Consider the following 24,606-nt stretch of genomic DNA (forward strand, 5'->3'; position numbering starts at 1 on the left):
AGAAAATAAATGTACCTGCAGTTTATCATTCATAGATAGATACATTGATACATTGGAGAATCACCTGCATTGTCAGGTCAAGTTGTGCTTTTATAATCTTAATTTGGTTATCAGAATCAGATATAGGTAGGTTTACCTTCAGGGAGAGGGTCCTTAAGACTAACAGAACGTTCTGTTTCCTCCACTCAACCATATCTAATGTGAGTGGCTGGGAGGAAACTTAAGCACCATAACCGTTTCAGCCCATCAATATCAGACCTTAATTGACCCTTTGCAGAGCAGGCCAGAGCAGTAATTAGCTGTTATCAGCTCCTTTCTCATAAAGCAGGTACTCTGGACGAGAAGGATTTCAAATGACCGCTTGGTCCAATGAAGAAGGTCTCAACTTGGAGTGGGTTTTATTTCCAGTTAAACAAGACATGCAGTGACTGAACAATCTGCGTTCTTCCGCTGGGGATTCAAAGTCCACATCTCATCCCTGTTGGTGAGATGAGATAAACGGTTTAAAAGCAGGTATCCCTGCAGCCTCTCCTGTTTACCCAGTCATTATATTCCTTCCTATCAGCATCTGATCTAATGCCAGATTGCAGGGTAACTAGTCACTGTTGACAGAAGTGGCTAAAGTGCCATGGCAATGACAAGGATGTGGAAATAACAGGGCAAATCACAGGCCGCTATTCAATCAATCACAGATGAAAGAAAACAGCATTGTGGGTTCACTGAGAATGTTTAGGCTACATTAAATGTGCTAATGGGTAATGGTCTTTTTCCTGAATAGGAAATTAACTCCTCAACAGTCAAATCATGTCAGCTTGGGAAATGGATAGCCTGCCCAAACTATATAAAGCCACAGCAGCCAACAGCCTACAAACAAATCCAACCACTCAAACACACACATAGTTACATTTCCATTTGTATAAGTCTCTCCATCTCCATTTTCTGACCAGCGTTCCTTTACCTATCTGCCCCACCCCAGACCAGGTGGCTGTGCTCTCTGGTCCCATGCCTGGGTGCTCCTGCCCTGCAGCCACAGGCCAGGCAGAGGAGAGGCTCTGTTCGAGGGCCCTGTCTGTCCAACGTCAGGCTAAGTGCCTCTGACAGCCCACCCCACAGTTATTAACTGTGATCTGCCACCACAAGGCTCGGGCACCGCCGAGCTGAGGGGAGGCCCCAGAGAGAGGCTCCCTCCGCTAGCTAGCTCCCACACAAAGGCTGCTTTGACCTAGAGGCCCTGCGGCCCACCACCCCATCCCAGTCCTACAGCCCCCATTCCCCCCCCACACTAATATATATTTACAGCATTTCATATGCACATACAGTGCATTTGGAAAGTATTCAGACCCCTTGACATTTTCCACATTTTGTTACGTTACAACCTTATTCTCAAATGGATGAAATATTATTTATTGCATCAATCAACACACGTTAGCCCATAAAAAACTGAAATACCTTATTTTCATAAATATTAAGAAACTTTGCTATGATATTTGAAATCGAGCTCAGGTGCATCCTGTTTCCATTGATCATCCTTGAGATGTTTCTACAACTTGATTAAAGTCCATCTGTGGTAAATGAAATTGATTGGACATGATTTGGAAAGGCACACACCTGTCTATGTAAGGTCCCACAGTTGACAGCAAAAACCAAGCCATGAAGTCGAAGGAATTCTCAGAGACAGAATTGTGTCGAGGCACAGATTTGGTGAAGGGTACCAAAAAATGTCTGCAGCATTGAAGGTCCCCAAGAACACAGTGGCCTCGATCATTCTTAAATGGAAGAAGCTTGGAACCACCAGGACTCTTCCTAGAACTGGCCGCCCGGCCAAACTGAGCAATTGGGGGAGAAAGGCCTTGGTCAGGGAGGTGACCAAGAACCCAATGGTCACTTTAACAGAGCTCCAGAGTTTCCTCTGTGGAGATGGGAGAACCTTCCAGAAGGACAACCATCTCTGCAGCATTCCACCAATCAGGCCTTTATGGTAGAGTGGCCCAACGAAAGCCACTCCTCAGTAAAGGCACATGACAGCCCGCTTGGAGTTTGCCAAAAGGCACCTAAAGACTCTCAGACCATGAGAAACAAGATTGTCTGGTCTGATGAAACCAAGATTGAACTCTTTGGCCTGAATACCAAGCGTCACGTCTGGAGGAAACCTGGCACCATCCCTACGATGAAGCATGGTGGTGGCAGAATCATGCTGTGGGGATGTTTTTCAGCGTCAGGTACTGGGAGATTAGTCAGGATCGAGGGTAAGATGAACAGAGCAAAACAGTGGCGAACTGGCCGTCAGGAGCACCAGGACATTTCCCGGTGGCCTGAGGGTCATTTTGGCCTGCCGTGAATAGTCAACTTGACCAGCGATAATATAGCAAGCAGGAATGAGTTGACGGAGAATCCACGCATCATCACTCTCACTCTCTCACTGCAGTGTCCCCACCTGAGGGTGCACGTGCCAAAAATGACATCAGGTCTCTCCGCAACGAATATAGCAACCGTCTACCTGCTTCTCTGCCGATAACATTTTCGACAAGTCAGATGGTCAGAAAAGGAAAGGTGGAGCAGAGAGAGAATAAAGGCCACAGACGCAGTTAAATGCTGCAACATGTTCGCCAGTAAGGGACCAAGTCAGTCAAAAACACTAGCTAAAACGCACACACTGACACACACACCTGACACCCAGCATGGCTAATAACAGTGACACAACTGCCGGGAGGCTAAACAGTTTGCATGTTTTACGCCTTCATGGAGGAATTATATCATAGCAAAGAGTGCAACATAGTGATCATAATATGACATTGAAGGCAATATGTTTCAAATAATAGTAAACCTAGACTATGGACTTGCCAGAATTCGGTCATGAGTCATACCACATACGCTGGGGAAGTGCACATCCACTGTACAGTGAAACAGGCTACAGTAACGTAAACATAATGCATCCATGAACATAACACAGTAGCCTGTGTGACACAGCACAGGCAATGACAAAGAGCATTAGCGCAATAGGCACCAGCATTACAAGTTACTACAATAATATACAGCTCTGGGAAAAATGAAGAGACCACTCCAAATGAAGAGACCACTCCAAATGAAGAGACCACTCCAAATGAAGAGAACACTCCAAATGAAGAGAACACTCCAAATGAAGAGACCACTCCAAATGAAGAGACCACTCCAAATGAAGAGACCACTCCAAATGAAGAGAACACTCCAAATGAAGAGACCACTCCAAATGAAGAGACCACTCCAAATGAAGAGACCACTCCAAATGAAGAGACCACTCCAAATGAAGAGGCCACTCCAAATGAAGAGAACACTCCAAATCCAAATGAAGAGACCACTCCAAATCCAAATTAGAGACCACTCCAAATTAAGAGACCACAAATCCAAATTAAGAGACCACTCCAAATTAAGAGACCACTCCAAATGAAGAGACCACTCCAAATGAAGAGACCACTCCAAATTAAGAGACCACTCCAAATTAAGAGAACACTCCAAATTTAGAGAACACTCCAAATTAAGAGGCCACTCTTAATTTTTTTCCAGAGGTGTGTTAATGTAGCCTACTGATACGCTACTGATAGTATGATAATAGAGTATTTTCTTTGTAAAGGTGCTGAAGGAAGCAGCAGCACTAGAGCTTCAGGTGCTCCTGCAGAACTGGAGGTGGTGGTCAGTTCAGAGTCAGACTCAGAGCAGGAACCTTCAGGTACAATTTAAGAGCACAAACCTAAACATGTAGGCTATGATTTCAGATGAATATGTGCTTTATTTATGAGATTATCAGTAGGACTGTAATTGGGGGGCATACAATCGATACAAGTTTACGTTATTTACAATGTTATTCTCATTCTGCAGAGTAACTGGATTGCAGAGAGAGAGAGAGAGAGAGAGAGAGAGACAGAGACAGAGACATAGAGACAGACAGAGAGAGAGCCAGAGAGACAGACAGAGAGACAGAGACAGAGAGAGAGAGAGACAGATAGAGAGACATAGAGAGAGAGAGAGACAGAGAGACAGAGAGAGAGAGAAACAGAGAGAGAGAGAGACAGAGACAGAGACAGAGACAGAGAGACAGAGACAGAGACAGAGAGACAGAGAGACAGAGACAGAGACAGAGACAGAGACAGAGGTTCAGAGCCCAGTACAGGGAAAATAGAAAGGGACAGCGAAAGCAATGAACATTCATTTGATTATTTTGCACCTCAAAGAGTCATTCCCAATGTCTTCCACTCCAAAGATGGCACAAACAGAAAATGGCTGACATACAATGAAGTAACTCACTCCTTGTTCTGCTCAGTATGTCTTGCATTCACAAACTCTTCAGCCAGTGATAGTGCATTTGTCAGAGGCATGCAGGCCTGGAAACATGCCCATCAGAGAGTACAGGAACATGAGAGAAGCAAGACCCATAGAGAAAGTGCAGAAGCCTTTTTCCTCAGAGCCGACAAAGCAGACATCCTTACCCTTCTGAGTGATAAGCGGCAGGGTAGCCTAGTGGTTCGAGCGTTGTACTAGTAACCGAAAGGTTGCAAGTTCGAATCCCCGAGCTGACAAATCTGTACAAATCTGTCGTTCTGCCCCTGAACAGGCAGTTAACCCACTGTTCCTAGGCCGTCATTGAAAATAAGAATTTGTTCTTAACTGACTTGCCTAGTAAAATAAAATTAAAAAAATAAATAAATAAGCAAATGTCAGTTCAACGAGACCAGGTCAGAAAGAGGAGGTAGGTCATGGAACGTGTGATTGATGTAGTTAAAGTTATTGGTAAATGTGGGCTTAGCAGCAGAGGACACAGACACAAAGCTGCATATAACTTGGAAAACATGGCAAGTTTCTTGAGCTTATATTGTCGCTCAGCAAATATGATGTGTGCCTACAAGAGCATGTTAGTGATTGCATTGAGAAGAGCAAGAAGCAGATGGGAAGTAAAGGAAGAGGGTCCTTGGTAACTATGACGTCCAAAACAACATCTAATAAAGTCATTGAAGTCATCAGAATGTTGATTCAGCAGACAATTGCTGTTGAAGTGAGAAAGGCAGGGATGTTCTCAATACAAATGGACACAACACAGGATTTAACATCCAAAGACCATTGTGCAGTAGTTCTGCGATATGTCACTGATGTTGTCCACGAGAGACTCATTGCGGTCATTGACTGGACAGTACTTTGTGGACCTTGTGAAACAGACCCGTGAGAAGGTGGACAGAGATATCAATCAGTGTGTTGGTAATGCAACAGACAGAGCAGATAATATGCAGGACAATACAGGGGCTTCTCTGCAATGCTCACAGGAGAGTCTCTTAACCAAGTGCCCATATGGTGTTACTCACGTGTCCTCAACCTTGTGCTAACTGACACCACTGGGGTTGTACTGAATGACATTGCAGTGTCGTTCGAGATTCCTACAAGCGCATGAAGCTATGGGAGGAAAACTAGTGAGGAAAGGAGACACAGACGGCTTGATGTGACTGGTGAAACACGCTGGTGGGCCAAAGACGAGGCCTTGAGGAAAGGAGACACAGATGGCTTGATGTGACTGGTGAAACACGCTGGTGGGCCAAAGACGAGGCCTTGAGGAAAGGAGACACAGACGGCTTGATGTGACTGGTGAAACACGCTGGTGGGCCAAAGACGAGGCCTTGAGGAAAGGAGACACAGACGGCTTGATGTAACTGGTGAAACACGCTGGTGGGCCAAAGACGAGGCCTTGAGGAAAGGAGACACAGACGGCTGATGTAACTGTGAAACACGCTGGTGGGCCAAAGACGAGGCCTTGAGGAAAGGAAACACAGACGGCTTGATGTGGTGGGCCTGGTGGGCCAAAGACGAGGCCTTGAGGAAAGGAAACACAGACGGACTTGATGTGACTGGTGAAACACGCTGGTGGGCCAAAGATAGGCCTTGAGGAAAGTATTTGGAAGCTTTGAAAGCCTGGGCTGCAGATGACTTTGGTGAGTGGGAACGGAGGATAACCTGAGAAAGTGACTGATCTCCCAAAGAAGAGAACCAGAGACTTTGAGGGAGATTACAAAATCCAGAAGAGGGCTGCAGATGACTTTGTGCATGAGGAGTGGGTCAATGGCATTCTGGAGGAGCAGTGTTGCAGGCTGAACTGATTTGATGGAAACAGAGAAGGAGATCCGCCAGTGATGAATGGGACTTGACAAAGATGACATCATTGACAAGATGGCAGAGAGCGGTGAGTGACTGTGCGGTGAGTGACTGGTTTACACTGGTTACTCTGAAGAAGCTATGCTATGTCTCTTCCTAAACAGGCTGACAAGGGGAAAGAACATTTGCTGTGAGTTAAAGCTTTTGTACAGAGGCATGTTTTCTGGCCTTTCGTATTATACTTGCAGTTATGTAGCCAATGTTCAATTGACTCAGTGTTTAGATGTGTTTATTTTTGTGCTGTTTGCTTTATGGACACCAGTGAGTGAACATTGGAATCTAAACATTTTTTGTAGCGGAGTGCTTTTTTGACTTTTGCATTAAACTTACTTACATTGTTGTAGCTTATGTTCAAGTTCAGTGAATGTGTGTGTTCGTGAAGATGTTTGATACTTTTGATATGCTGGATGCTTGAAATTAAAGATAATAATTTGAACATTTGAGCTAACTCTGTATATCTCATTCTCTTTTTAGAAGTGTATGCTAATAGTTTTGTGTGTCTTGCCTTGTACATTTGTATGTGCTATGATTGGTGTATTCCTAGTGAGTTTATGAGGGTGCTCCCATAGCCATAGCATACCTTGAGAACTCAATGTTCAGATCAGTCCCATAGTTTGTATTTTGTAATGTGGATAACTTTCTTCCCAGACTAACATAGTGGCCAAATAGTGGTCACTACCCTTTCCCGTGGGGCGACAGGGAGGGAGACTCAGCTAGTCTCTTCAGCCACAAAATGGGTCATTAGACGACAGAATTGGGACATAAATAAATACATGTTTGAGGGGAATAGGAAGAATAGACAGACATAATGACAGCTGATGTTTAGCCCAGGAGCATTTAGATAAACAGCAATTCTTCCTGCCTCCAGCCCCACTATTCACTGTTGAATAGTTGAGTCTTTTCCCTTCGAGGTGACTGGCTTTTATACAGCAACATGACATGCACAGTGATGCTACGTCCGTCCCCAGCCGTGTTGAAACTGAGCGAGAAGAGCAGAGGACACTGCTGACTGCATTCTCCCTCCAAAACGCTGCTGTTTGCTTTATGCTCAGCCACAAATTGTAGGCTTTGTCCGTTACCATTTCTTTTTCGGGGTGCTCTTTTTTCTCTTGCTCGTTCCTCCCTTCTGAGACACATGTTGGTGCTGCATTGATAACCACACAGGGATGAAACAGATGGCGTGTTGTGTGTTGTTGAACTCGTCCCTGCTCCGTGGGGTTTCAGGCATACTATCTCAGAAATATTCCCTGTGACAATTGATTGAATTTTAGTAACACAGAAAGCTGGACATTCTGAACGTTTGCATCAGTCTAAAGTTTGGACGTGTTGTTTAATTAAAGATAAAGGCTGTGTGTTAAAGCACACTTACATTATTTTTGAAAAAGACAAACTCTGACAGACTCCTCCGCCTCCCCCCCCCCCCCACACACACACACACACACACACACACACACACTGACCCCGCCCCTTCCCAACACATTCTCATACACACACTCTCTCTCCTCTCCCTCCCTCCCTCTCTCTCTCTCTCTCTCTCTCTCCCTCCCTCTCCTCTCCTCTCCCCTAACTCCCTCCTCTCCCTCCCTGCCTCCTCCCTCCTCCCTCCCCTCTCCTCTCCCCTCTCTCCTCTCCTCTCCTCTCCCTCTCTCCCTCTCCCCTCTTCTCTCCCTCCTCTCCCTCTCCCTCCCTCCTCTCTCCCTCTCTTCTCTCTCTCCCTCCCCTCCCTCTCTCCCTCCCTCCTCTCTCTCTCTCTCCTCTCCCTCCCTCTCTCCTCCTCCTCCTCTCTCTCTCTCCCCTCTCCCTCCTCCTCCTCTCTCTCTCGCTCTCTCCTCCCTCCCTCTCTCGCTCTCCCTCCCTCCTCTCTCTCTCCTCTCTCTCTCTCTCCTCCCTCCCTCTCTCTCTCTCGCTCTCCCCTCTCTCTCCCTCTCTCTCTCGCTCCTCTCCTCTCTCTCTCTCTCTCTCTCTCTCTCTCTCTCCTCTCTCTCTCTCTTCTCCCTCCTCTCTCTCTCCTCTCCCTCCTCTCTCTCTCTCCTCTCCCTCCTCTCTCTCTCTCTCTCCCTCAGCCACTTCCCTTCCCTGGCTGGCAGATTGTACAATTAGACATCACATCACGTGGTCCACTTAACACTTAAAGAGTGTCATTGTTCTGGGTCAAGTGCACCTACGCTCTACTCACAACCGGGTCCCACGGAGCTCTGAAGTGTTCTTGGACTGACTGAGGTCCCCTGGGGGGCTGCAGGGGAGGTCTTTCAGCCCATCATACAGGCAATGTCAGCCCATCATACAGGCAATGTCAGCCCATCATACAGGCAATGTCAGCCCATCATACAGGCAATGTCAGCCCATCATACAGGCAATGCTGCCTTATTGTGCCTTAGAGGGGTAGTTCATCATTTCAAAATCAAAGTTTGTCAATCCAGATTCCCTAAATGGCGCTTTCTATGATCCTTGGGATGAACCTACACTAAACCCTGACCTTAACCATCACACTTACCTATCCTTAACCATTTTACATTTAAACTTCAATGGGATAGGATACGTCCCAAGGATCACGGAATCAAATCAAATTTATTTATATAGCCCTTCGTACATCAGCTGATATCTCAAAGTGCTGTACAGAAACCCAGCCTAAAAACCCCAAGCAGTGCAGGTGTAGAAGCACGGTGGCTAGGAAAAACTCCCTGGAAAGGCCAAAACCTAGGAAGAACCCTAGAGAGGAACCAGGCTATGTGGGGTGGCCAGTCCTCTTCTGGCTGTGCCGGGTGGAGATTATAACAGAACATGGCCAAGATGTTCAAATGTTCATAAATGACCAGCATGGTCCAATAATAATAAGGCAGAACAGTCGAAACTGGAGCAGCAGCACAGCCAGGTGTACTGGGGTCAGCAAGGAGTCATCATGTCAGGTAGTCCTAAGGCATGGTCCAAGGGCTCAGGTCCTCCGAGAGAGAGAAAGAAAGAGAGAAAGAGAATTAGAGAGAGCACACTTAAATTCACACACGACACCAAATAGGACAGGAGAAGTACTCCAGATATAACAAACTGACCCTAGCCCCCCGACACATAAACTACGACAGCATAAATACTGGAGGCTGAGACAGGAGGGGTCAGGAGACACTGTGGCCCCATCCGAGGACACCCCCGGACACAGGGCCAAACAGGAAGGATATAACCCCACCCACTTTGCCAAAGCACAGCCCCCACACCACTAGAGGGATATCTTCAACCACCAACTTGCCATCTTGAGACAAGGCTGAGTATATCCCACAAAGATCTCCGCCACGGCGCCAACCCAACAAAAAGTAAGGACCATTCCTAAATGAATGGGAAAGATTGTTACCATCTAAAATTATTAAAGTAGACAGTGGCAATCTTTCTCATTCATTTGGATTCCAGGCCAATTTATGCAGCTGGACCTATAAAACTTTGCGGGACTTATACTCGTCTCACCAATAGACTACATTTGAGGTCTGAAAGCATCTGTGATTTATCACTGCCAGTAACTATAGGTGAAGATACATGGACTCGGTTGGGAATCTCCCTATGCAGCCAGAGCCATTTCTAAAATAGACGGCTATGCAGCATGACATAGAGAGAGCTGTATGTTGTGCTAATTAGAGGTTAAACAGAGTCTTTATACATCCTAATCACCAACCAACCCTGCTTGTTGGGTCTCATCCAGATTGATAATGACTAAAGGATGTGTGTGGTTGGCTGTGGAGGAGATTCCCAATACCACAGGGCTATCTCTGTGGGGGCTCATCATACACACAGACTGCACACAGATTCACACAGTTGTGTGCAGTTTGGACAGAAAGCCATCATTGTAATGGGAGAAAATAAAGAAATGCAATATCTGCATAATAAACCTGATTTACTGTCAGATATTAGAGATGTATGAGGTAATCCGTTTTGGGAAAGCACCTCCCAGACGCAGGAAGACCTCCCATGTATTCTCACACACACGCACGCACGCACACACACACACACGCACGCACACACACGCACGCACGCACACACACACACGCACACGCGCACGCACGCACACACACACGCACGCACGCACGCACGCACACACACACACACACACACACGCACACACACGCACGCGCACGCACGCACACACACGCACACACACACACACACACACACACGCACACGCACACACACACACACACGCACACACACGCACGCACGCACACACACACGCACGCACGCACGCACGCACGCACGCACGCACACACACACACAAATGCAGATAAATAGACACACAGACACATGCATGCTGGTGGGCAGATGCGCTTGTCACCACACTATAAAATCCCCATACTGAACTGAGTCATGTGGACATCCCCTGCTGCACCCAACCAGACAGACTCCCAGACAACCTTCCGCCCACTGTCCCTCCCACACGCGAGGTAGAGGGGTGGAGGAGGAGGGATGGGTAGATCTCATCTGGGGACAAAGTTGAGATTGACTTTGCATCCCAAAAGGCACTCTGTTCCTTATATGTAGGGCATACATTTTGACCAGAGCACTATGGGGCCCTGTTCTATAGTAGTGCACTATATAGGGAAGAGCACTATAGGCCCTGGTCTATAGTAGTGCACTATATAGGGAATAGGGTACCATTTGGGACGTAACCTTAGTCGGTGACAGACAATGTTACAGAATAAGTTGAACCAGCTGGGTCACAAAGAGGTCAGATAGAATGGAGGTGTGGGTACAAGGGGTTAACAGCGTCCTACGGACCAAATACACACGCACACACACAGTACGATACACAGTCTGATAGACTCTCACACACACTGCCTGATCCTCTCATTCAAGCACATGATTAGAGACACCACATTCCTATAATCTGACCAATAAAGTCAGCCAATTACAGAAGTAAAACCAGAACAAATGCGGGAGATAAGGACCTGCCCATCAACAACATTCATAGATCACTAACAATCAATCTATAAAGCCATAACAATCATGTGAATGCAATTATATAACCAAGAGCTATGTGAGGTCCTGAGTCCTGGATATAGTGGACCAATGATTCCTCAAGGAGTGGTAGCAGCAGGCTTCCTTGGCTGCTTCACATTCCCTGCACACTCACCGCCCTCTACTGGTAACATATTGGAAATGGCGATACCTAGTCAGTTGTACAACTGAATATATTCAACTGATATGTGTCTTCCGCATTTAACCCAACCCCTCTGATTCAGAGGTGAAGGGGGGCTGCCATAATCGACACCCACGTGTTCGGCTCCCAGGAAATAGTGGGTTAACTGCCTTGCTCAGAGAGAACAACAGATTTTTACCTTGTCAGCTTGGGGATTCCATCCAGCAACCGTTTGGTTACTGGCACAACGCTCTAACCACTTGGCTACATGCTGCTAATTGGGCCCTTTACTGGTAATATGTTGGGCCCTCTTCTAGTGGTATATCGGCCCTCTCCTGGCGACATGCCGGGCCCTCTCCTGGCGACATGCCGGGCCCTCTCCTGGTGAGCTCGTCTTTACCACAGCAGGCTTCTAAGGGGAGGATGGCACATAATGTCTGAAACGGCACAAATGGAATGGCATCGAACACCTGGAACCCTTGTGTTTGATACCAGTCCTCTCCAGGCATTACCACCAGCCTGTTCTCCCCAATTAAGGTGCCAACCTCCTGTGGTCTCCATGTACATAGTGACTGACAGACATACTGGAGACATAGCTCACATCCTTAAATTGACACACTAAAATAATCCTTGAGTCATTATTTATATAAACTTTTAATTGAACTCTCAGCTGAAAGTACACTTCTCCCTCCTGTACTGTAGCACTCTGGAAAATAGTAGCCCCATCCCACCAGGAAGAGTAGTCCAGAGAACCTAGGTCTGTGTCTGACATGAAACCTTATTCCCCATCTAGTGTCCTACTTTTGAAAAGAGCCCCTTGGGGACCGGTTAGAGCCCCATGGGGACCGGTCAGGTCAGACCGGACAGGTGGGGTGTCATTAGGGTGTTAATAGGGTGTCATTTGGGACGCAGACAGGCTGAAAGGAGGCGCAAGAGGTGTGGATAGTGGTGGGTGGAGCCAGAGTGTCTCTCCATGGTAAAATCCTACCCTGATGACGAGGTTATGCAAGGCAGCTCAACAGGTCCATTCTCTGTGGCCTCTCTTTCAACAGACATAACACTCAAGACATTGCCCCCAAAGAAGACATCTAAAGATATGATCCAACTCAACAAAAGCAACAACAAAAATAACAATATGTAGTTTCTTTCCTATTTACAAAGCGTTTTGAGATATTACTGAAAACATATGACCGAAAAACCATAAATGACAGAATTGTTGAACGTGTCAGGAGTCAAAAATGACTCAAGATGAAATCCCCTAAATAGGACAGTATTACATCTGTAGACGTTATCAGAACAACAGGGAGGCGAATAGTATTCCAGTCTTGCTGAGGTCCATGAGATGGTCCTTTGATTTCAGAGTCCTTTGCCTCAGTCCAGCTCCTCTTTTAGTGCCCCGTCAGGTGTGATAAAGGTTTAACATCAGATAGTGGGCTTTGATAATCAAACATGTCTGTGATAGTGGTTCACATTGGATGACAGTAGTTGAAATTGAAGGTGAATTAAAAAAGACAAAGTAAAATGAGTGACAAAGAAATGGTGGTAGTAAAAAAATTGGGACGAGGGCAAGAAAATTAAAACTATAAATACGGTGTAGTTTCACCCCGTCAATGTGAAATATAACTTCTTTAAAAGAAAGACAATGTCAAGTCACCTTCAGAATGTAGAATATTAAAAAATAAAACAAATCAAGTCAACCCATCCTGAGAACAATCTGAAAATAAATACACCCCTGTGCTTGTTCCTTTGTGTGTTTTGTAGCACAGAACTCAGTCCAGATTCTGTCTGTTGGTGTGTCAGTATCCCTGTAGTCCGTTGTAAACCTTCTGTACCGATGCCTGCTTCAGAATCGCCCTCACACCTGGAACAAAAGTAACCCCCAATTGTAAATGACTATCCATTATGATCATTATTACATTTTTTCCATATCTGAGAAGTTAATGTGTACCTTTATTGTCTCCCTGTCAGTGGTGTAAAGTCAGCAATACGAAGACGGTTTATTGAGATGTATATGTGTTGTTTACAGTTTGTTTGTTTTTTGTTTTTTTTGGGGGGGGGGCTGTTCTACGGGCATGTCCTTTGCCTCTGAGTCTTAATATGCATCAACAATACCCATACCTCGTATGTATCAGCTGATATATAACATGCAGCCTACTTTCTCCTGGCACCATTAATTAACTCAAACTCATGAGAAAATACATTACAAGTCACATCCCCCCCACCCATCTTTATCGGCCTCCTCCTTACCCTCTTTCTGATTGTCATTCAGCTGTGTCTCTGGGAACTCTACGTCGAAGGAGACAATGAGAGAGCCACGAATGTTGTTGTTGTCGAAGTTGGGCAGGCCTTCTCCTTTCTTCCACACCCGAGCACCAGGCTTAGTGATCTTGTCCCTCACAATGTGGACCTGTAGTCAGAGGAGCAGTCAAAGTGTGTCACTGATTCCTTAGAATACCTTTTAGAATACACTTTATTATTATTATTATGAATAAATACTTTTTCTACAAGGACTTCTTTAAAAAAGCAGATTTTTTGCTTTTCAACCCAATCTTTTTGTGTGCTTTTTGAGAATGGGGCAATGATGGCTCAAGACAAGCTCCCCTCCCCAAAACATTTCAGTACATGGCAGTAAAAGTGTATGCATGTATTTCTTAGCTTCATTCGTCCATAGTTACCTTATGGCCGTCCAGGTGTGTGATGTCCATCTCAAAGCCAACCAGAGCCTCCACCAGGGAGATGGTGACGTTAGTGTACAGGTCATCTCCTCGCCGCTCAAACACTGGATGTCTGTCAGTACACATACATTAGTAAATCACTCTTCCACAAAACAGCTTCCACAATTGACAAGATGTTAGTTAACCAATAAAAGGCCCGGGGGGTGGTATATGGTCAATATAGCACGGCTAAGGGCTATTCTTAAGCACGACGCAACACGGAGTGCCTGGATACAGCCCTTAGCCGTGGTATATTGGCTATATATCACAAACCCCCCGAAGTGCCTTACCGCTATTATAAACTGGTTAATAACATAATTAGAGCAGAAAGAAATATTGGTGGCGGTAATGCAAGTAATTTATGAAAGTTGCCAATCGCAATATAAAGTCAAGAGAAGAAAAGCCTGGAAATGATTATGTGTGGATTAATTGTTGGAGTAGAGGACCTTGTGCATTTCAGGTAAAATAACTTTATATCCCAGGACAAGTTAGCTAGAAACACCAAACTAGCTAAATAGGACAAATTAGCTAGCAAGTGCAAGTTAACTAGCTAAATTGCCATAAATGTTTAATGCTTTTCGACTTGTCCCCAAATTAATATAATTGGTTCAGTGTTTGTTTTGATGTTTTGATATTTTAACCTGCGTGTCGTGATCGCGTTTGGTGTGGGGGGACAAAAAATACATGTATGCATGATGGCGCGCAGCCGGTTTGGGTTCCGTGTTACTGTCTGTCCCTCCGACATTTGCAACATTGTTTTAGTATTCAGATCTCCAACTGTCCCATAGTAATGAACGTGTAGGGGTCGGCAGTCGGGACGAGAGAGGGAGGCAGGCAGCGTTTCTCAGCCAGTCGAAATGATGAATCAGCTCGCATCATTTTTTATGGATATACAAAAGAAAAGGTCAATTGAAAAGTTTAAATGAAATGTAGCTAGTTTGCAGTCTTTCCAGCTTCAGTTTGTGGTGATTGTGTTAGCTGTGTTGTTGGCTAGGTCCTCTGAACAACAGTGTCCTGACAATAGAGCACATTTTCTATGCCAGGTCAAATCGTGCCTCATTAGCTAATTGTTATGGATGTACCCAAATAAAAGTCACGAGAAAACAGCTTAAACAAATGAAGCTCCTTTTGTTATTCTTTCTGCACTGTTTGACAGGAATATGTTAGCCGTAGTTGGCTAGCCAGCAAGTAAGGGATAAGAATGTTGCCAGCTAGTATGACAATGGAACATTTACAACGAACGACTGTAGCATCGATAGATACAGAACAAAAAGACTGAACGACTGAGTCGCGTCTCTGGCAACCGAACCAATACAACGAACGACCATCCAGTTTGGGTAGCAACCCGAGATTTGTTTCGGGACAATATCTTGTGGAAGGATTAAATAGCATGAAAAAAATGCATCAAAATAATGCTTTCAATTAAAATATGTCAATAAATATTTTTTATGTTGGTAACCTGTTGTATAAAAGTGATAATGCCATCGACGCTGGTGTTGAGGATATATTGGCACGGTTTGCTGGCCCTCGACGAACAACACCCATGCCAAATATACAGTTGAAGTCGGAAGTTTACATACACTTAGGTTGGAGTCATTTAAACTCGTTATTCATCCACTCCACAAATTCCTTGTTAACAAACTATAGTTTTGGCAAGTTGGTTAAGACATCTACTTTGTGCATGACACAAGTAATTGTTCCAACAATTGTTTACAGACAGATTATTTCACTGTATCACAATTCTAGTGGGTCAGAAGTTTACATACACCAAATTGACTGTGCCTTTAAACAGCTTACTAAATTTAGAAGCTTCTGATAGGCTATTTGACATCATTTGAGTCAATTGGAGGTGTACCTGTGGATGTATTTCAAGGCCTACCTTCAAACTCAGTGCTTCTTTGCTTGACATCATAGGGGTGAGGGGGGGGAATCAACAGAAATCAGCCAAGACCTCAGAAAAACAATTGTAGACCTCCACAAGTCTGGTTCAACCTTGGGAGCAATTTCCAAACACCTGAAGGTACCACATTTATCTGTATAAACAATAGTAAGCAAGTATAAACACCATGGGACCATGCAGCCGTCATACCGCTCAGGAAGGAGACACGTTCTGTCTCCTACAGATGAAAGTACTTTGGTGCGAAAAGTGCAAATCAATCCCAGAACAACAGCAAAGGACCTTGTGAAGATGCTGGAGGAAACAGGTACAAAAGTATCTATATCCACAGTAAAACTAGTCCTGTATCGACATAACCTGAAAGGCAGCTCAGCAAGGGAAAAAAAACGGCATAAAAAAATACAGACTACGGTTTGCAACTGCACATGGGGACAAAGACCGTACTTTTTGGAAAAATGTCCTCTGGTCTAATGAAACAAAAATAGAACTGTTTGGCCTTAGTGAACATCATTATGTTTGGAGGAAAAAGGGGGAGGCTTGCAAGCCGAAGAACTCCATCCCAACCGTGAAGCACGGTGTTAGCAGCATCATGTTGTGGGGGTGCTTTGCTGCAGGAGGGACTGGTGCACTTCACAAAATAGATGGCATCATGAGGTAGGAAAATTATGTGGATATATTGAAGCAACATCTCAAGACAACAGTCAGGAAGTTAAAGCTTGGTTGCAAATGGGTCTTCCAAATGGACAATGACCCCAAGCATACTTCCAAAGTTGTGGCAAAGTGGCATAAGGACAACAAATTCAGGGTATTGGAGTGGCCATCACAAAGCCCTGACCTCAATCCTATTGACAATTTGTGGGCAGAACTGAAAAAGCATGTGCGAGCAAGGAAGCCTACAAACCTGACTCAGTTACACCAGCTCTGTTAGGAGGAATGGGCCAAAATGCACACAACTTATTGTGAAAAGCTTGTGGAAGGCTACCTGAAACATTTGACCCAAGTTAAACCATTTAAAGGCAATGCTACCAAATACTAATTGAGTATGTAAACTTCTGACCCACTGGGAATGTGATGAAAGAAATACAAGCTGAAATAAATCATTCTCTCTACTATTATTCTGACATTTCAAATTCTTAAAATAAAGTGGTGATCCTAACAGACCTAAGACAGGGAATTTTTACTAGGATTAAATGTCAGGAATTGTGAACAACTGAGTTTAAATGTATTTGGCTAAGGTGTATGAAACTTCCAACTTCAACTGTATCCTCCAAACACCGGCTTCTCTGGCATTATCACTTAAATAGACACCGGTGTATCAAGTTCGCTAACAGGGAGAGGGAAAGAATAAAGCCTGTAGTGGACAGAAGGTTTGAGTCACATAAACAACACAAAACAGCTTTCACAACTGACAACCTACATCTTATATAATAGGAGAGAGACAGGCTACCTAACAGAGTGAGAACATATTTGCATTTAGCAAGCATATAAACTTCACAAAAAAAGAAACATCCTTTGCAAAGACCCTGTCTTTCAAAGATAATTCGTAAAAATCCAAATAACATCACAGATCTTCATTGTAAAGGGTTTAACTTTTTAGGGATAGGGGGCAGTATTTGGAAGTCTGGATGACTGATGTGCCCAAAGTACACTGCCTGTTACTCAGGCCCAGAAGCTAGGATATGCATGGTAGTATTGGATAGAAACACTCTAAAGTAAAACTGAAAACACTAAAGTAAAAAAACTGTTAAAATAACGTCTGAGTATAAAATACAGATTTGGCAGGAAAAACCCCAAGGACAATCCATCCAGGGAAAAATTTAGGTCATTGGATATTCCAATTCTTGGGAAACCCACATTTCTAGGACCCAGACTGCAGTTCCTATGGCAGTTCCCACTAAATGTCAACAGTCTTTAGAAATTGTTCAATGCTTTTTTTAAATGAAGAAGTAGTCGTATTCTTTAAGTGTCACTCAGAAGGACTCTATAGTCTATTGGTCCGCGTGAATGACTGCGTTGTTGTTTTTCTCCGGTATTGGAAACAGTTTATTCCATCTTAAATTTGATTGATTATTTACATATTAGGATACTGAAGGTTGGATAACAAATGTTGTTTGAAATGTTTGGACAAGTTTACAGGTTACTTTTTACATTCCTTTGTAGGCATGTTGGAACAGGTGGATTTCTGAATCAAACGCGCCAAATAAAAACGGACATTTCTGGGATATAAAGAACTTTCATTGTGTAGCTGGGACATTTGGGATTGCAAAAAGATGAAGATCTTCAAAGATAAGCAATTTATTTTATAGCTATTTCTGACTTTGGTGATGAATCTGCTTGCTTAGAAAATGATTGTGACGCACTCCGGTGAGGGCACGCACTTGGTTATTTATCTCCGGTATTGAATATACAATTTTCCGTCTTAAACGTTATTGTTTATTTACATATTAGGGTACCTGAGGATTGATTAGGAAAGTTGTTTGATATGTTTGGACCAAGTTTATTGGTAAAATTTGGGATTAATTTTGTTAGCATTTTGAACGAAGGGAAACCGGTGGATGATTGAATGAAGCGCGCCAAATAAACTTTTTGGGGATATAAAGAAGGACTTTATCGAACAAAAGGACCATTTGTTATGTGATTGCAACCAGATGAAGATCTTCAAAGGTAAGGGATTTATATTATTGCTATTTCTGACTTTCGTGGTGCATCTGCTTGGCTGGATGTTTTTCATGCTTTTGTATGCGGGTCGCTTTCCTCAGATAATCACATGGTGTGCTTTTGCCGTAAAGCCTTTTTGAAATCTGACAACGCGGCTGGATTAACAAGAAGTTTATCTTTTAAATGATGTATGACACTTGTAAATTTTCATGAAAGTTTAATATGACGATTTCTGTCATTTGAATTTGGAGCTCTGCAATTTCAACGGATGTTGTCAAGGTGGGTCGCTTGAGGCACGCTTAGCCATAACAGGTTTTAAACACTGTTTCCCAATGCTTGTTCAATGAACCATAAACAATTAATGAACATGCACCTGTGGAACGGTCGTTAAGACACTAACAGCTTACAGATGGTAGGCAATTAAGGTCACAGTTATGAAAACTTAAGACACTAAAGAGACCTTTCTACTGACTCTGAAAAACACCAAAAGAAAGATGCCCAGGGTCCCTGGTCATCTGCGTGAACGTTCCTTAGGCATGCTGCAAGGAGACATGAGGACTGCAGATGTGGTCAGGGCAATAAATTGCAATGTCCATACTTTGAGACGCCTAAGACAGAGCTACAGGGAGATGGCGGACAGCTGATCGTCCTCGCAGTGACAGACCACGTGTAACAACACCTGCACAGGATCGGTACATCCGAACATCACACCTGCAAGACAGGTACAGGATGGCAACAACAACTACCCGGGTTACACCAGGAACGCACAATCCCTCCATCAGTGCTCAGACTGTACGCAATAAGCTGAGTGAGGCTGGACTGAGGGCTTGTAGGCCTGTTGTAAAGCAGGTCCTCACCAGACATCACAGGTAACAACGTTGCCTATGGGCACAAACCCACCATCGCTGGACCAGGCAGGACTGGCAAAAAGTGCTCTTCACTGACGAGTCGCGGTTGACTCACCAGGGGTGATGGTCGGATTTGCGTTTATCGTAGAAGGAATGAGCGTTACACCAAGGTCTGTACTCTTGAGCAGGATCGATTTGGAGGTGGAGGGTCTGTCATGGTCTGGTGCGGTGTGTCACAGTATCATCGGACTGAGCTTCTTGTCATTGCAGGCAATCTCAACACTGTGCATTACAGGGAAGACATCCTCCTCCCTCATGTGGTACCCTTCCTGCAGGCTCGTCCAGACATGACCCTCCAGCATGACAATGCCATCAGCCATATTGCTCATTCTGTGTGTGATTTCCTGCAAGACAGGAATGTCAGTGTTCTGCCATGGCCAGCGAAGAGCCCGGATCTCAATCCCATTGAGCTCGTCGGGGACTGGTTGGATCGGAGGATGAGGGCTAGGGCCATTCCCCCCAGAAATGTCTGGGAACTTGCAGGTACCTTGGTGGAAGAGTGGGGTAGCATCTCACAGCAACAACTGGCAAATCTGGTGCAGTCCATGAGGAAGAGATGCACTGCAGTACTTAATGCAGCTATTGGCCACACCAGCTACTGACTGTTACTTTTGATTTTGACCCCCCCCTTTGTTCGGGGACACATTATTCCATTTCTGTTAGTCACATGTCTGTGGAACTTGTTCAGTTTATGTCTCAGTTGTTGAATCTTATGTTCATACAAATATTTACACATGTTAAGTTTGCTGAAAATAAATGCACTTGACAGTGAGAGGACGTTTCTTTTTTTGCTGAGTTTAGATACAAGGTTTGAGTTGCATAGACAGCGGTGAATGCAAGTAGGGAACATTCCAAAAATCTTTACCAGTGGAGGCTGCAGAGGGGAGGACGGCTCATAATAATGGCCTGGATGGAGTTTAATAGATGGAATGGAGTAAAGGATATCAAACATGTGTTTCATACCGTTCTATTCACTCCCTTCCAGACATTATTATGAGCTGTCCTCCCCTCAGCAGCCTCCACTGATCTTTACATAACACTAATGTATTAGTGTTGACATAATGTCCTATACCAACAAAGCACAGCTCATAGAGAAGTTATAGAAGTTAATAGTAGCCTGATTAGAACCACTATGTTATTTGTGAAATATGGAAATGCTGCTCTTACTTCATAACTTTGATGCGGAAGCGTAGGTCCCCTGGCTCTCCATCGATGTGAGGTTCGCCTTGAGACAGACGTAGTCGTGAGTTAGACACTGATACCACTTGTAAACACATTTTTGTTACACCCATTATCCTGATGGTTGAGTAAGTAGCTTACCTTCCCCAATGAAAGGGTACTCCATCTCATCTCTTACTCCCTGTTCAATCTCTACCTCCAGAGTTCTCTCCTCATTCACCAGCCTGGGATCATAAAACATTATCATCCTCATCACATAAAGAAAGAACCCATTGACTCCTGTGTTAACAGTCTTAACCAGATGCACAGTCAATATGACAGTATAGAACAGAGGTTCCCAACCTTTCTCAGTTACTGTACCACCAACTATATTTTGTTCTGCCTGGAGTACCCCTGAAGTACCCCCTCATGTGTATTTTACCAGTAGGCCTATGTTCTCATGAGTCTTCTCAAGTACCCCCTGTGGATAGACCAAGTACCACCAGGGTCCTAGTACCCCCTATGGATAGACCAAGTACACCCAGGGTCCTAGTACCCCCTATGGATAGACCAAGTACCCCCAGGGTCCTAGTACCCCCTATGGATAGACCAAGTACCCCCAGGGTCCTAGTACCCCTATGGATAGACCAAGTACCCCCAGGGTCCTAGTACCCCCTATGGATAGACCAAGTACACCCAGGGTCCTAGTACCCCCTATGGATAGACCAAGTACACCCAGGGTCCTAGTACCCCCTATGGATAGACCAAGTACCACCAGGGTCCTAGTACCCCCTATGGATAGACCAAGTACCACCAGGGTCCTAGTTCCCCCTATAGATAGACCAAGTACCACCAGGGTCCTAGTACCCCTGGTTGGGAACCACTGGTATAAAACACATCCATTTGCACAGACATTCTTTTTGTTGTTGTTGTTGCTTACAGCACCCAACCCAACATGCACATGACAGGGTAGGAACAGGACAGAGTCAACCACAAAGCAGCACCCCTGAAGCAGTGACTCACTTTATATTGGGACACTCATCACACACTACTTCCTGGCTCATCTGGAAGCGTCCGGGTCCGAGTTGCGTCGTCCTCATTTCCTGTCTGCAGTTGCATTTCCGTTTCCCAGGTGCCTCTTTGGCTACAGGCTTGTTACGAACAACCTGAGATGTACATATAGGTGATGAGATTAGGACGTATGTGTTGGAATAGGGTAGGCCTGGTGGAGCATACAAATTGTATACAGTGACCATGTCAGAATACTCGTACTTGCGTTCTAAATAGTAGCATTTTGGATATTTGAAAATAGAAAGTTCTATAGTAGGTGACATTATTTAAATTCAGTATGCTTTCAATGCCAGGATGTCATACTCCATTCAGCTTGATATCTAGTAGAATTCACTGCACACCATTGAAGAGAGTCGTTAGACAACAGCTGATAAATCACACAAGGTTACGCAGCGTACCAAAATTAACGAATGACGGGAATATACGCAATTGCGCATTTTAGATTACGCATTCTCAGTATGGAGGAGCCTAGTATGTTATTTTATGCTTATTACATACATTTTTACTAAACAGTGCAAAGTAGGTAGTTTAAGTAAGTAGTAGGCAAGACAGATTTTGGATATGGACAGTATATACAGAACACAGTAAGGGTTGAAGTGTACCTCTACAAAGTTCCCAGAGTACACCTCTTCGAGTGTGACCTCCAGGTCCAGCACAATGTCATTTCCTCTGGGGATGTTCCTGTCCTGCTGTCCTTGCCGGTTTCCTCCAAACATGAAGCCAAAGTCACCAAAGAAACTGGAAGAGGCAACAGAGTGTGAGGCAACAGTGGGGTAAGAGACATTATTTGAAATGTAGCCAGTGCTTGACATAGACAGGAGCTGAGTACCGGCACCTCAATGTTCTACTGCTTGAGCTCCTGTTCCTCTTACAGAATATTATCTCTAAAGTATTGTGTAGATCCTGCACCTAAATGTAAACAGTTCGAGCACTCAAAATGAGCACCAGCACCTATACTGTATATGATGGTTTCAGAATATATGATCTCGGTGCTTAACAATGATATCCTCATCATACTTGTGGGTATATGTCTATGTAGTCGCTCCGAGACCAGGCTTACCAGGGCTTTACTTTGTAATAAATGCTTAATACCAGGCTGAAGTGTGTTAAATTACAAGCTCCTGCGACAAGCAGTACTTGACTTGGACTGAAATAGTAACCTATTAGGTAAACCTCCTGTACCTGGAGAAGATATCATTGTGAGAACCATGGTGGCCCTCTTTCAGACCATCCTCTCCGTATGCATCATACTGCTTTCTCTTCTCTTCATCAGAGAGCACCTACAAACAGCACAACATCAGGGATGAACTCTTTTTACATCACAAAATACTGTAGAGATCATGGTTTCTTTACATTAGCGACATGAAATTAACTTTAATTACAAATTCTTAACATCACATTTCACCCACTTAAATAGCTTAACCATGCAATATGTATCAATCATGACATTTGATGATGTTTCAAATCTACGCGTTATCAGTGATCATGATGACACTGGTGAGGTGAGCATCATGGAACGTTTCACTGAGCCGCTCCGAGTGCTCCACGTCGTGCTTTCATGTTGAGAACACTGACCACAGTATGAGCCAATCAGAGGCAGCCACACGGTCTTCTTGGCCAATCAAAATCACTATGTCGTTTCCAACAACAACCAAATAGGTCGCTTCCGTTTCTTACAAAATACTTTCGTTTCGGTGCCTCGATTGATCGTAACGAAAATGAGATAGCATGCTGAAGCCAAATATTACTACACACCCAGATCAAATTACTGTTATAAAAGGTTAATAAATTATACATAACAATAGAGTACTATCATCTCAACACTCAGTTGCCATTCAGTTCTTTTACATCTCTTCATGAGACTGACAATGATGTTGATGGGTATAGTTTCTGAGACAAGCTACACAAGACAAGATCATCATGGCATGATATTGATAGCACATATTGTAAAACAAAAGTGCCATGTAAATAACATTTACCGTAGAGATAAGTGATACAGGGGTTCACTTCCTACCTCATAGGCTGACCCCAGGTCTGCGAATTTGTCAGCAGCAGTTGGGTCATCTTGGTTTCTGTCAGGGTGCAGCTGGAGAGCCAGCTTTCTGTAAGCCTTCTTGATGTCCCTCACAGATGCAGACTTGCTCACCCCCAAGATTTTGTAGAAATCTCGCCTGTAGATAGAGGTGAAAATAAGAGAGGGTGTCTAGCTACCTACCGGATCTTAGATAGTTTCCCTTCATGATAGTGACAAGTGGAGTAGGGTTCACAAACGTGTGGTTTTATCAGACTAAGAATCTTTGTGAAGTAAATAATTCAAAATGGGCATCACCCAGTCCAGAGTAATTCAGTTTGATATCAACGGCTCTCATTTGAGTACAAAGCCAGTTGAGCAAGTTCGCCCACTCTTCCATGTTATTCCCTCGAGTAGACACACACGATTCACGATACTGGAAACAAAGGATCTGGCAGGGTGATGTTGTCTACTCTATGAACAAGGGCTTTATTTACAGTGTTGTTCACGTTGCTGAGATTGCTTATTTACCCCTCCAAATAGTAGCTAGCTAACGTTAGCTAGTTTACACATGGAGAATGGGCTTCAGAAGCGTAGACCAATCACAATTAAACATGTGTACCAGCTAGCGATACCGCGTTTGAACCGGTTTGACCATTGCAGAGACGGTGTGTTCGGGTAATATAGAAGTACTTACCCTGCAAGCACTGCTGTAACGAAATAAAGGGCAAGACAGCAAATACTGCATAGATTCATCCCTTTAACGGCCATAGATACCAATATCTTCAAGAAACCAACAGAACAACCCGGCGTTTGCGATAGGGTTCCTTTCTGTCACTGATCCTTTTCCTTCTGTCAAATCAGAACCGCCCACAGCTGTCTGGAAGTCCCGCCTCTCGTGCTAACGC

At 44.4% G+C, this 24,606-nt stretch overlaps 1 protein-coding gene across 1 annotated transcript; it reads right to left on the reverse strand.

Annotated features, from left to right (window-relative positions):
* Positions 1-11,919: 11,919 nt before the first annotated feature.
* Positions 11,920-24,526, reverse strand: LOC135547622 (dnaJ homolog subfamily B member 11-like). The gene is made up of 10 exons (XM_064976790.1): positions 24,396-24,526; positions 23,702-23,858; positions 22,870-22,967; positions 22,290-22,425; positions 21,640-21,782; positions 20,779-20,861; positions 20,626-20,683; positions 13,957-14,068; positions 13,529-13,688; positions 11,920-13,142 (listed from the first exon to the last, which is right to left on the reverse strand). The coding sequence occupies exons 1-10, from the start codon at positions 24,467-24,469 to the stop codon at positions 13,078-13,080; spliced, it is 1,086 nt and encodes a 361-aa protein (XP_064832862.1). The 5' UTR covers positions 24,470-24,526; the 3' UTR covers positions 11,920-13,077.
* Positions 24,527-24,606: the final 80 nt, after the last annotated feature.

Source organism: Oncorhynchus masou, chromosome 10, assembly GCF_036934945.1.
Source record: "Oncorhynchus masou masou isolate Uvic2021 chromosome 10, UVic_Omas_1.1, whole genome shotgun sequence".
Taxonomy (NCBI): Eukaryota; Metazoa; Chordata; class Actinopteri; order Salmoniformes; family Salmonidae; genus Oncorhynchus; species Oncorhynchus masou.

Bases quoted from the DNA above. Each gene is read 5' to 3' on its own strand.
- LOC135547622 (XM_064976790.1), bottom strand. From the start codon at position 24,469: ATGGCCGTTAAAGGGATGAATCTATGCAGTATTTGCTGTCTTGCCCTT. The intron at 23,859-24,395 runs GTAAGTACTTCT...CTCTATCTACAG, and splicing joins GTTACAGCAGTGCTTGCAGG to GCGAGATTTCTACAAAATCT. The intron at 13,689-13,956 runs GTAACTATGGAC...CTCTGACTACAG, and splicing joins CACACCTGGACGGCCATAAG to GTCCACATTGTGAGGGACAA.